Source organism: Mesoplodon densirostris, chromosome 1, assembly GCF_025265405.1.
Source record: "Mesoplodon densirostris isolate mMesDen1 chromosome 1, mMesDen1 primary haplotype, whole genome shotgun sequence".
Lineage (NCBI taxonomy): Eukaryota > Metazoa > Chordata > Mammalia > Artiodactyla > Ziphiidae > Mesoplodon > Mesoplodon densirostris.
The window spans coordinates 54649040-54662559 of NC_082661.1; the positions used below are offsets into that span (position 1 = coordinate 54649040).

At 36.1% G+C, this 13520-nt stretch overlaps 1 protein-coding gene across 4 annotated transcripts in view; it reads right to left on the reverse strand.

Annotated features, from left to right (window-relative positions):
* ZCCHC4 (zinc finger CCHC-type containing 4) overlaps window positions 1–13520 on the reverse strand; it is a 52222-nt gene that overhangs the window by 24240 nt on the left and 14462 nt on the right. For 3 of the 4 annotated variants that reach the window (XM_060082121.1, XM_060082280.1, XM_060082356.1), the window contains 2 exons: window positions 5752–6027; window positions 5146–5226 (listed from right to left, as the gene is read on the reverse strand). In XM_060082121.1, coding sequence (XP_059938104.1) covers window positions 5146–5226; window positions 5752–6027 — 357 coding nt within the window. The remainder of the gene's footprint in view (window positions 1–5145; window positions 5227–5751; window positions 6028–13520) is intronic. The other variant, XM_060082196.1, reaches the window with a different exon arrangement.

The following is a 13520-nucleotide window of genomic DNA, read 5'->3' on the forward strand; positions in this document are numbered from 1 at the left end:
TAAGGCAAAAGAGTTAAAGGGCCATATAAATCTTTCAAATTAAAAGTACATCAGGTGGGCTTCCCTGGTGGCACAGCGGTTGGGAGTCCACCTGCCAATGCAGGGGACACGGGTTTGTGTCCCGGTCCGGGATGATCCCACGTGCCACCGAGCGGCTGGGCCCATGAGCCATGGCCGCTGAGCCTGCGTGTCCGGAGCCTGTGCTCCGCAACGGGAGAGGCCACAGCAGTGAGAGGCCCGCGTACCGCAAAAAAAAAAAAAAAAAAAAAAAAAAAGTACATCAGGTAAGATGCAAAGAGTTCTGGAGAATGTGTGCAACGATATGAATGTACTTCACTTACTTAACACTACTGAACTATACACTTAAAAAATGGTTAACATGGTAAATTTTATATTTACTATGTGTACTTTATTGCAATTTTTTAAAAACAAGTAAACAGGGCAGTAGCAATGAACAATAGATAATAAAATTTTAAAAAACAATTTATTTACAATAGCAACAAAAAGAATAAAGTGTTTAGGAACAAACAACAAAAGAAGTACACATCCTGCACACTGAAAACTACAAAATATTGTTTAAAGAACTTAAAGAATATCTAAATAAATGGAAAGACATCTCATACTCATGAACCAGAACACTTAATATTAAGATGAAAATACTCCTCAAATTGATCTATAAATTCAATGCAATCCCTATAAAAAGGCCAGTTGGCTTTTTTGTAGAAACTGAGAAGGTAATTCTACAATTCATACAGAAGTGCAAGGAACCCACAATAGCCAAAACAATCTTGAAAGAGAATTAAGTTGAAAGACTCACATTTTGCAATTTCAAAACTCACTACAAAGCAACAATAATCAAGATTGCATGGGACTGGTATAAGGACAGACATAGATCAATGGAATAGAATTTAGAGTCTACAAATAAATCCATACATTTATGGTTGTTTGGTTTTCAATAAGGTTCCAAGACCATTCAATGGGAAAAGAATAATCATTTTAACAAATGGTGCCAAGGTAACTGCATATCCACATACAAAGAATAAAGTGAGACCCCTACCTCACACCATATATAAAAATTACTCAAAAGAAATCAATGACCTAAATGTAAGAGCTAAAATTAAAAACTCTTAGAAGAAAACAAGTGTAAATATTCATGACTTTGGATTAGGCAATAGTTTCTTGGTATGACACCTAAAGCACAAGCAACCAAAGAAAACAGAATGATTGGATTCCATCAAAAGTGAAAAAACACAAAGAATGGGAGAAAATATTTATGAATCATATATCTGATAGGGGTCTAGTATCCAGAATATATTGAGAACTCTTTCAACAATAAGACAAATAACCAATTTTAAAAATGGGCAAAGGACTGAATAGAGATTTCTCCAAAAAGATAAACAATTGGCCATAAGCACATGAAAAGATGCTCAACAACATTAGCCACCAATAAAATGCAAAACAAACCACAATGAGACACTACTTCAAAAAGACAGAGAATAACAAGTGTTAACAAAGATGTGGAGAAATTGGAACTCTCATACATTGCTGTTGGTAAAGTAAAACAGTGCAGTCACCTTGGAAAACAGTTTGGGAGTCCCTCAAGAAGTTAAACATAGAATTACCACATGACCAAGCAATTCTACTCCTAGGTATAAACCTGTTATGGCCTCGGTTGTGTCCCCCCAACTAATTCATATGCTGAAGCACTGATCCCTCAGTCTCTCAAAAGGTAACTATATTTGGAGAGAGGGCCCTTAAAGAGGTAATTAAATTAATTTTTAAGCATTTCCCCTTTTAAAATTTTTTTAATTGAAATATGATTGATGTACAATGTTATGTTAGTTTCAGGTGTACTAAGAGGTGACTAAGTTAAAAGGAAGTCATTAGGGTGGGCCCCAATGCATATGACTGGTGTCTTTGTAAGAAGAGGAAATCTGGACACATAAAGAGATACCAGGGATGTGCATACACACAGGAAAGACCATGTGATGACAAAGTTAGAAGGCAGCTATCCACAAGCCAAGGAGAGAGATCTCAGAAGAAACCAAACCTGGGACTTCCCTGGTGGCGCAGTGGTTAAGAATCCACCTGCCAATGCAGGGGACACAGGTTTGAGCCCTGGTCTGGGAAGATCCCACATGCCGTGGAGCAACTAAGCCCATGCGCCACAACTACTGAGCCTGTGCTCTAGAGCTTGCGAGCCACAACTACTGAGGCCATGTGCCACAACTACTGAAGCCTGTACACCTAGAGCCCATGCTCTGCAACACGTGAAGCCACCACAATGAGAAGCCCACACACCACAACAAAGAGTAGCCCCTGCTCTCCACAACTAGAGAAAGCCCACGCACAGCAACGAAGACCCAACACAGCCAAGAATAAATAAATAAATAATATAATAAATTTTTTAAAAAAGAAACCAAACCTACTGACACCCTTATCTTCGACTTCTAGCCTCCAAAACTGTGGGAAAATAAATTTCTATTGTTTAACACACCCAGTCTGTGGTATTTTGTTATGGCAGCCCTAGCAACTTAATACAATACCCAAGAGAGATGAAAATGTATGTGCTGCTGACAACTGACATATATTGTCTTGAACAATTCAGTTGTGGACATCTTTTTTTTTTTTTTTTTTTGTCTTTCTAGCACCTATATCTCCCCTCGTTTCAGTCAAACACCTATTTCCTATGGAGAACCCACTCCATAGCACCCTATCTGCCAGGCTACGGTAATGGTTCTGGAATGGCTATGTAACCCCAGGCAAGGTAGGCAGAGTACTCACTGGAGTTTTGCTGCTGGAGCTCTCAGGAAAGATTCTTTTTCTACTGGGCAGTTCAGCTGAGACTATGTAAGTTTAAAGCTGCTGCCCACCAAAGTCCTTGGCAGAATGAAGGAAGCTGTCTGCAGAATAAGGTCAGTACAGAGAGAAACACAGAATGAGAGGTAGAGAGAGAAAGACAGAGCTCTAAAAAATTATGTGAGGCCCAGGATCTCAACTGGACTGAAGCCTGTTATACCCTAGACTCCAGCAGTGTGAGCCAATACATTCGCAGTGACATAAATGGATTTCTGGGACTCTAATGAAAGAAAGATTCCTGACTAATATGAATGCCTGACTCTAAATACATGAATAACCTGGAAACCAGTTATTAACGCATTTGAAAACTGTTGTGGAACAAAGAAGGGGGAAAGGTGGAAAAAGGGAAAGCTAGAAGGATGACAAGAGAGAAATATAGGCTATATAAGAAAGGCTTATATACACTTCCAAAAGCAAAGTTATTTCCAGAGGATAATTTAATTTGGGGGGCCAGACTGACTGGGTTTGAATCCTGAGCTGGACATTTATAAACTGTGACTTTGGTCAAGTTATTTAATTTCTTTGTATCTCAGTTTTCTATTCTGAGGAAAAGGAGAATGTTAATAGTATCTACCCTATAGGTCTATTGTGAGGATCAAAGGATTTAGAATAGGGTTTGACACGTGACAAGTATTCACTGAATACTAGTTATTGTTAATATTGTTATTATAAGACCTCAAAAGTTAAATTTCTACCTTTAAAATAATACATTTATAATAATTTAACAATAATACTTTAGGAAAGAAACATGGTAGTTAAAAAAGAAACTGAGATATTCATACAATGGGATATTATACAACCATAAAAGGAAGTACAGTTATATGCTATGACATGGAGGAATTTTGAAAACATTATGCTAAAGTGAAAGAGGCCAGAAATAAAGGTCACACATTGTATGATTCCATTTATATAAAACATCCAGAATAGACAAATCCATGGAGACAGAAAGCAGATTAATGGTTATTAGGGGAAGTAAGGAGTTTCTTTGTAGTGTGATTAAAAATGTTCTGGAATCATGGGTGATGGCTGCAAAACCTAGTGAATATACCAAAAACTGCTGAAATATACACTTCAAAATGGTAAATTTTAGTGAATTATAACTCAATTTAAAAAAAGAATTTGAGTTTAAGAAGAAGTCCATATTATCACTTATGGAATTCCATTTTCCCGAGGATTACTCACATCAAGCAGGTATTTGTAAAGTGTGTGCTAGTCCTGTTAATAAGGGATGAGGGTTACAGAAGGTGTGGTTTATTTCTGAGAAACATATGTGCTTATATTAGATAAACTAAAGTTGACTTGGAAATCTAAAGAAAAATAAATAACGAAAGCTGTACTTTTTATTGTGACTTTCTACACTTTAAAAATCTGTCTGCCTGTTTTTAGGGAGAAAAAGCATATGTAATTTCATAGAGAACCTGAATAATAATACTAGAGAGAATCCAGCAAATGCTGGAATATTGGCCAAATAGACTCTATCAGATTAAATAAAAAGAAACTCAAAGCCTGATTCCTTCAATACACTCAAGAACAAGTAAAATATACTAAGAACACGGTGTCTTACAGACTCACCATGAACTCCTGGAAATCAAACAACTACAGAAACTAGGAAGAGTACTTCAAGTTTACAGAATCAGAGAGTCTGAGGATGGACACATTTGCCATCCTGTGTTGTAAATCAAACGTCTGTATCTTCTCAATTACCACCAGAGGGGGGACTCAAGATGTGGTCCACTGTCTCACCTGTTTGTTCCAACACATCAGGTGCCATTTAATTCTGACCCTCTCCCACAAAGCTTATCTGTTTATCCTCTGCCTTGGGACTTTTCTATTTCCTAGTTAGCGCTCCCTCCACTTTAGGTCATGTCCAGTGAAAGACAGTATGCACATCATCTAGTAAAAATATTAAAATACATGTCTTATCACACTTAAAACATCATGATGAAACAAAATTCTGGAGGAAATTTGGAATTACCCTTGAAAAATAAGTATATTAGAAGAAATTTCACTCAATTGAAATGTATCTCTAAATTATAAGCCAAAGACAACTAGACATATTCACAGAGAAAATTTAGGAAGCACACTAGCAAAAGGAGAAATCTACCATCTCCCTGTTAAAAATATGGAAGATTACATGTTGAGTCTATATGACTAAAATGATACCTTATAACCAATCACTGCTTCTAAATGTTAAGTAAAGGATTGTAATAGGATTAATAAGACGAAAACATTAAAAAGAAACAGAACACAATGAAGGAGAATAAATATTATACTTTGTAAACCTACCGAAAATCAATATCCAGTAAAAGGCTTTTAATGTTAGACTTCTTGTCACCTGATGCTTTCAACCTGATCAGCTCATGCAACCTAAAGCAATTAGTGAAAGCAAATTTAATAAGAAATTACAAATGCCATAGATAACAAGCAAACAAAAAACCCATCAATGTTCTCCTGATATTTCTAATATTTCAGTGAAACACTGAAGAAAATTTGGCAAGTATAAGCAAGGTTTAAATTTCACCAATATTTTTAAAACAGTGGATGGATCTCACCTGAAACAGAAAACTCTAAAATAATAAATAACTTAAGATTCAAATCAGAAATAATCTCCTATCATATATCAGAAATCTATAAAGATTTCTCTCAAATGGAATAAAGATTACAAACTCCTCAGAGAGGGACCATGCTTTATATTTCCTTTGTATACTTGAAGCTTCATGTCGTAACCTGCACATAGTATTGGGTTGGACAAAAAGTTCATTTGGGTTTTCCATATCTTATGGAAAAACCTGAACGAACTTTTTGGCCAATCCAATAAATAACTACTTAATAAATTTTCTTACAGTTTAAATAGTGGTGATGGGAGAATGTTTAAAATACCATATAACATACCTTGGTGTCCCAACACACAGTACTCTTCTGAACCCAAGGGTAGAGAGTAGGTCTATCAAGAACAGACAGCTCCTATCAGCAAACAAATACTGGGCATTTGTCTTCTTGTTTTCCAATGGATACAGGAGTTGACTGGGCCTTTTTAACTGGGTGATAGAAATATCACCCACTATCTGATGCTTGCGATGCTTTTCCTCATCATCTGGCAACAGCAACTGCTGACATCTTTGACAAAACTTTCTCTGAGACAAGGGCAACTCAATAAACTTCAAGTACCTTCAAGACACAACAAAACACAAAGGAATACATTTTAAGTTTGTTGCTTTAAAGACAATTGATTTTCGCCAGGTTTAACATGCAAAAAGTATTATTACTTCCTAAAGAGTACTGCATGAAGAAGCAAAGGTACAAAACAATCTGTGGAATGTTGGCTAGGATTTATGTCTGGCTGCATACCTACAAAGTGGAAAAGAATCAGCGATTTCTTCAAAATTGAGATGCTCCAATTTAGTCACTGGCTGAAGATCAATATCCATTTAAAATGTGAATATAATATATTATTCAAACAACTTAGTAGTAATGGAGACTACTATCACCTTTAAATTTATTGACAAATCCATGTGTTCTAACTTGGAGGTGTTAAACAGTCTGGCTCAGTAAGACAGTCATTTTCAAATGAGAAATTAAGATCATTCTTCAATTTCTTATGGCATACATAGCAAGAAAAATTACCTCCTAAAAGAAAAAATGTTCCCACAAAGCTCCTCTATTCTTAGCAGTACTGATGGAGGCAGTTCTGAGAAGCTCACCCCCAAAGCAGCAAAACAATAATCAAAGCCTTAAGAAATACGATACCAGATAGCCTATTTATCCCTTTCAAGTCATCTTTATATCTGATTTCAAAGTCACTACTTTGGGGTTTTTTTCCCCCCTCTTTTCATTTTATTACTGATGATTAAAGAGAGAAGACAATCACAGTACGCTTTTAAAACTGCTGATTTTGTATATGCAATCCAGCTAAGAATTCACAGTAAGATGGACTTCCCTGGTGGCACAGTGGTTAAGAATCCGCCTGCCAATGCAGGGGACATGGGTTCAAGCCCTGGTCCAGGAAGATCCCACATGCCGCAGAGCAACAAAGCCCATGCGCCACAACTACTGAGCCTGTATTCTAGAACTCGCGAGCCACAACTACTGAAGCCCATGTGCCTAGAGCCCCTGCTTCGCAACAAGAGAAGCCACCACAATGAGAAGCCCGTGCGCCACAACGAAGAGTAGCCCCCGCTCACCACAACTAGAGAAAGCCCACACACGACAATGAAGACCCAAAGCAGCCAAAAATAAATAAATAAATTTTAAAAAATTTTAAAATTAAAAAAAAGAAAGCAGTGTAAGAAAACAAAAGAAAAATAAGTAAGATTATCATGGCTCATAGAGGGTCAGAAATGTCTAGATCTAAGCATGTCAAATAGTGCACTAAAGGATTCTTAGAGTTTGAAAACAGTCATATGATTTCAGCTGAACTAAACTCTGAGCTGCACTGTAAAAACTGTGAACTTAACATAGAATCAAAGTGGGTATTAAAACTTTCTGTATATAAGCACAGTTTCACTTCAAAGCACCCAAGGCAGTGAGAAATAGATATTCTGAATGGCGATGGCAAGAAATAAGCTCATCATGCTGGTAATTTAAATGTTTCTATTTCTATGATAACTGTTCTTTTGACAGCTTTATCTATGACTGGAAAGAAAAAGGAGCATGATACTAGAAAAAACTTTAATAGTAATTCAAAGTAAGAGTGTCAGTAGAGAAAAGGGCCCCTAAGACATGAGATGCAAGTGGAAGGAACTAGCACCCTCCTTGGCAACAGACACACTGAATTTACTACTACTACCATTCATTAGTAGCTGTTCATTGTTGAAGACTTCCACATTCAGCCACGAAAAAGCAAGAGAGACCAGATTTACCATCCTGGCCCTCAAAAAGTTGATAAAATATATGAAACTACAGTTTTAAGATATTGGACAAAAGAAAAAAGTAGGAAAAAAAAAAGATGTTGGACAACTGGCAGCCCAAACAGTGAACGCCGAGAGAAGGCAAGAGATGAGTGAGCAGTACAGCTGCTCAGCTTCCTGCCTGTGGAGAGCTGGCTGCACAGGATGGAGGCCCCAAACATAGCACAACAAGTTGATGAGGCAGAGCTGAGAAATCGTGGAGGCCAAGGCAGCTGGATCCACAAGGCAGAGCACTGGATGGTACGCATGGAGTACACGGAAGGCAGACAGCAGACACTGAGCTAGTGCTCCAAGGCCTGCTGAGTGTCCCCTCCAGCCTATGCTGAGCACTGATAAGCAGGTGCGTGAAAAGACTACCTACCAAGAGAGAGAGGACTGCTGGAAATGAGCAGGTAGAACAATCACCCAGGGTCCAGAGTGAGAAACCCCTGAATCCACAAGGATGAGGTAGGGTGCTCAGGACATACAGCCTCAGGAGTGGGAAGAAATCAGCCCTACCCCAAGGCTGCTCTGGTCCTCCAAAAGGCTTAAAGATAAGCCTTCAAAAGCAAGGGACTATAAAGGATCAGCCAGTAAATATTTTGAGCTTGGCAGGCCATCCATTCTCTCTGTCATGACTATTCTATTGCTGCAGCACAAAAGCAACCATAAACCCGAAAAGAAATGAACAGGCATGGCCAGATTTGGCCTGCAAACTGTCATTGGCCAACTCCTGCTCAAGAGTATCAAACATTAGCCAAGGAACTTAACTGTATCTTAGAACAAAGTTCAAAAATAGGTAAAGGAATAAAAAATATCCAGTATACAACAAGGTAAAAATCACACTGCCAGCACTGAATCAAATATAACCAGGTATGCAAAGAAACAAGAAAACATGACCCATGATTAGAGAAAAAAAAATCAATCAATTCAAACCAACTCAGAAATGACAGAGATAATATAATCAGTAGGCAAAAACATTCAAGCCATTTTATTATAACTATATTCCATATGTTCCAGAAGGTAGAGGAAAGCATGAGCCTAAGGAAAGCCATGGAAAATATAAAAAGACCCAAATCAAACCTATAAAGATTTTTTAATTGTCTGAAATGAAAAATACCCTTGATGTGACTAACAGCAGTTCAGACACTACAGAAAACAAAAAAACATTGGTGTACTCGAAGGCACAGCCTTAGAAACTATCCAAAATGAAACACCAAAGGGCCTAAATACATGAAAATGGACCCCTGAAAGGGGGGAGGGGGAAGAAAATTTTTTGAAAAAATAATGGTTAAAATTTTCTAAAATTACATTCAAAGATAAAAGAAGCTCAGTGAACCCCATGCACAAGACATGAAGAAAACTATAAGATACATTATAATAAAATTATTTGAAGATCAGTTGATAAAGAGAAAAATCTTAAAAGAAACCAGAGGGAAAAAAGACACGGAAGAACAAAGGTAAGAATGATACCAGATTTCTCACTGGAAATTAGAAAACAGTGGAACAATACCAATTCTGTACAAATTCTTCCAAAAAACAGAAAGGAGGGTATAATTCCCACTTCATTTCATTAGGCAAACATTACTCCAATATCAAAACCAGAAAAAAATTATAAGAAAACTAAACACCAATATACTTCATGAACACAAACTCAAAATTATTAACAAAACTTTAGTCAATCAAAAACACATATATAAAGACGGTAATACATCATGACCAAGTGTAGTTGACCCCAGATATGCAAGGTTGCTTTAATGTTTGAATTCAATCAGTGCAATGCACCATATTAAAAATCTAAAAAAGAAAATGATCTCATTGGATGCAGAAAAAAAGCCCTTGACAAAAATCAAACATCCATTTGTGATAAAGAATCTCAGAAAACTAGGAATAGAAGGGGACTTCCATAACCTAATAAAGGGCACCTAAGAAAAACTTACAGCTAACACCACTGATGAAAGACTGAATGCATTCTTCCTGAGGCTGGAATAAAGCAAGGATGTCTACGCTTAGCATTTCTACTCAGCACTGACCAGGGATTCTAGCCACTTTGATAAGACAAGAAATAAAAGGCACAGATTAGAAAGGAAACATTAAAACTTCTTTACTCACAGACATGATCATGTATATAGAAAGTCCTAAGAAAATCTTCAAAAAAGCTGTTAAATAAGTAAGCTTATCAAGTATAAAAGATAATATACAAAATCAATTCTATTGTTACAGACTAGCAATATATAATCAGAAACTGAAATGTGAAATATAACAGTTTAAAATAGCATTAAAAATATAAAATATTTAGGAATAAATCTGACAAGAGACATATAACCCCAGTACACTGAAAATTACAAAATGTCATATAGAGAAAAATTAAAGATGACTTAATAACTGGAGAGATATACCATGGCTATGGATTATAAAACTCAGTATTATTAAATGTCAATTCTTTCCAATTTTATCTATAAATTCAATACAATTTCAATTAAAATCTCAGCAGGACTTTTTGCAGATACTGGAAAACTGATTTTAAAAGGTTCAAAAGCCTGACCCTATTTCATATCATATTTAAAAACTAAGCAAGGACTTCCCTCCCGGTCCAGTGGTTAAGACTCCATGCTTCCAATGCAGGGGGCATGGGTTCAATCCCTGGTCAGGGAATTAAGATTCCACATGCCATGCAGCACAGCCAAAAAAAAAACAAGAAAAAAGAAAAAGAAAAACTAAGCCAAAATGGATCATAGACCTAAATCTAAGAGCTAAAACTATAAAACTTCTAGAAGAAAACACAGGAGAAAATAATAATGATTGGATTTGGCAAAGATTTCTTAAATAGGACTTAAAAAGCACAAAGTCTAAAAAAAAACCCAATAAATTGGAAATCAAAATTTTAAACTTTTCTTCAAAAGACACCCTTATCGTAAGCAACAAAAGAAAAAATAAATTGGACTTAATCAAAATTAAAAACTTTTGTTTTGCAAGGGACACCACCAAGAAACTGGAAAGACAACCCAAGAACAAGAAAATGTTTGCAAATCGTGTATCTGGTAAAGGAGCAGCATCCACAATACATAAGAATACTTACAACTCAACAATAAAAAGAATTAGACCAACTAAAAAATGGCAAAGGAAGTGAATAGACATTTCTCCAAAGAAGATATACAAATAGCCAATAAGCACATGGAAAGATGTTCAACATCATTAGCAATCAAAGGAAATGCAAATCAAAACAACAATGTGATACTACATCACACTTAATATGATGACTATAATTTAAAAAATAATAATAAGTGTTGTGTAGAATGGGGACAAACTGGAACCTCATAAATTGCTAGTGGGAATGTAAAATGATGCCGCTACTTTGGAAAACAGTTTGGTAAGGTTAAGCACATTTATCATATGATCCAGCCACTCCACTCCTAGGTAATTACCTAAGAGAAATAAAAACATGAGTCCATACAAACCCTTATACACAAAAGTTTGTAGCAGCTTTATTTGTAATAGGCAATAACTGGAGGCAACCTGAATGTCTACAAAGAGGTGAAAATATATCCATACAACACAGTATTATTCAGGAATAAAAAGGAATAAACTAATGATACAAACACTTAAACATGGAAAACATCAAAAATATTTACGCCAAGTAAAAGAAGCTAGACACACATCCCCTCAAAAAATACTATATACTGTATAATTCCTTTATGTAAAATTCTAGAAAATGCAAACTAATCTATAGTGACAGAAAGCAGATCAGTGGTTATCTGCGGCCTTTGGGGATGGAGGAATATAGGATAATGGTAGAGGAGGAAACTTTTGGGGGTACTGGATATGTTCATATTCTTAATTGTGGTGATGGTTTCATGAGTAGATGGTTTCACGTCAAAACTTATCAAACTGTAATTTTAAATACATGCAACTTATTGTACATAAATTATTGTACTTCAGTAAAGCTGAAAAATTTGAGGAAAAAATGCGAATTTTCCCCTAACAACCCACATTCCTCCAGGGTACCCATACACCCCTGTTTGCCCAGGACAGTCCCAGTTTACATCTGCTGTCCTGGAGTTCCATCTAGTTAGTGCCCCCTTTTACTCTCAGAAAGTATTCTGGTTTGGATTAAAATTATATGGGCACCCTACCTATAACTTCCATCATATTGTAAAAATTAAATCAAATTCAAAAAGTGCTATACCAAAAAGAATAATTTCAATTAACTAAAAAAAACTAAATTTTTAAAATACATGTTTTCACAGTGATATTAAAAATAAAAGAACAATGACCCTGATAAGTCAATTCTGTAAGTTGCTGGGGTACCGAATCATTATTCTGAAAACAGGCTGAAAACAAACAATAAGAGGGGAAGAATTAAACATTTATCTTGACTTCCCAGATGAACTGTAACACGGTTAAGTCAACAGTTGATGAAACAAAGTTCTTCTTTAAAGAATCGCAGCTAATAAATGCATGAGCGATGACAGGAATTTGTAAACCCTTATAACTCTAGGCAATGATCATCAATTACTGCTGAAATCATTAGAAGAAACAGTGACATAGCACTTTATAATGGATGGTATAGGCTGGCCTATACTTATATGACCTGAACACACAACCAATCTTATAACACACTAAGTGAACAGCCAGACATTATCTGCCTTTTGATGTGATATAAAAGGAAACAGACCACACAACTTACAGAAGAGTGTTGCTCCTAAAACTGAACTTGATTCTGGGGATGCCTCTACTTTCCAAGAACTACAGGGGATAGAATAAATGTTATCTGACACTATAGGATGCAATCAACCAAATTCAGAATATGGAAATTTCTATCAGACAAATGACTGTTTCTTCAATGAATAAAAGATTAAAGATATCAACCAATTGCCATGTGTAAAGCCTCTATGGATCCTGATTTGAACAGACCAATTATAAACTGGCATTTATGAGGTAACCAGAGAAACACTGAACACTAACTGCATGCTACGTAACATTAAAAAACTGTTTATGTTTTAGGTATTTTAATAGTATCGTGATCATGTTTTTTTTTAAGGCCTTATCTCTTAAGATACATAGAGAAGTGTTTCCAGGTAGAACTATATAATGTCCAGATTGGAGGTTGGGGTACAGGGTACAGGGGAAACAAAATTAGCCTCGTACTGATGACTGATGAAGCTGGGTGTGGGTGCAGGAGGTTCTTAGTATACTGTTCTCTCTGCTCTTGTGTATGCTTGAAATTTTCCTAAATAAAAGGTATTAAGAAGTGCTTTAAAGGAAAGGGAAGAGTTAAACTCAAAGAAAACAAAGACAACTCCAGAAGATCACTAAGCAAGAACTGGGTTGTACTCGGCCCTAAGATCATGTGAGACTTGGTTTTTCATTCTTTGGCAATAGGGACATAATCTGGGAAATTTCTCAGAACTCAAGAACATGAGTTTCCAGTTTGAAAGGATTTACCTAACACCAAGCAAAATAAAATAAAACAGACTTACATCAGATAGATCATCATGACATGTGATAGAATAAAGATTAGAATAAAGATTCTAAATAACTGACAGAGGGATTAAACAAGTCACAAGTCACACATAAGAGATCAAGAATGAACTTGCTGAACTTGAACTTCTCAACAGCTATAATGAAGACAGAAGAAAATGGAGCACTGCCTTCCAAACCCTGAAGGAAAGATATTCCCAACCTAGAATTCTATCATCTGTATAGGTTATAAATCAAGTATCAGCATAAAGGTATTTTCAGAAATATAAGATCTCAAAATATTTACTTCCTTTT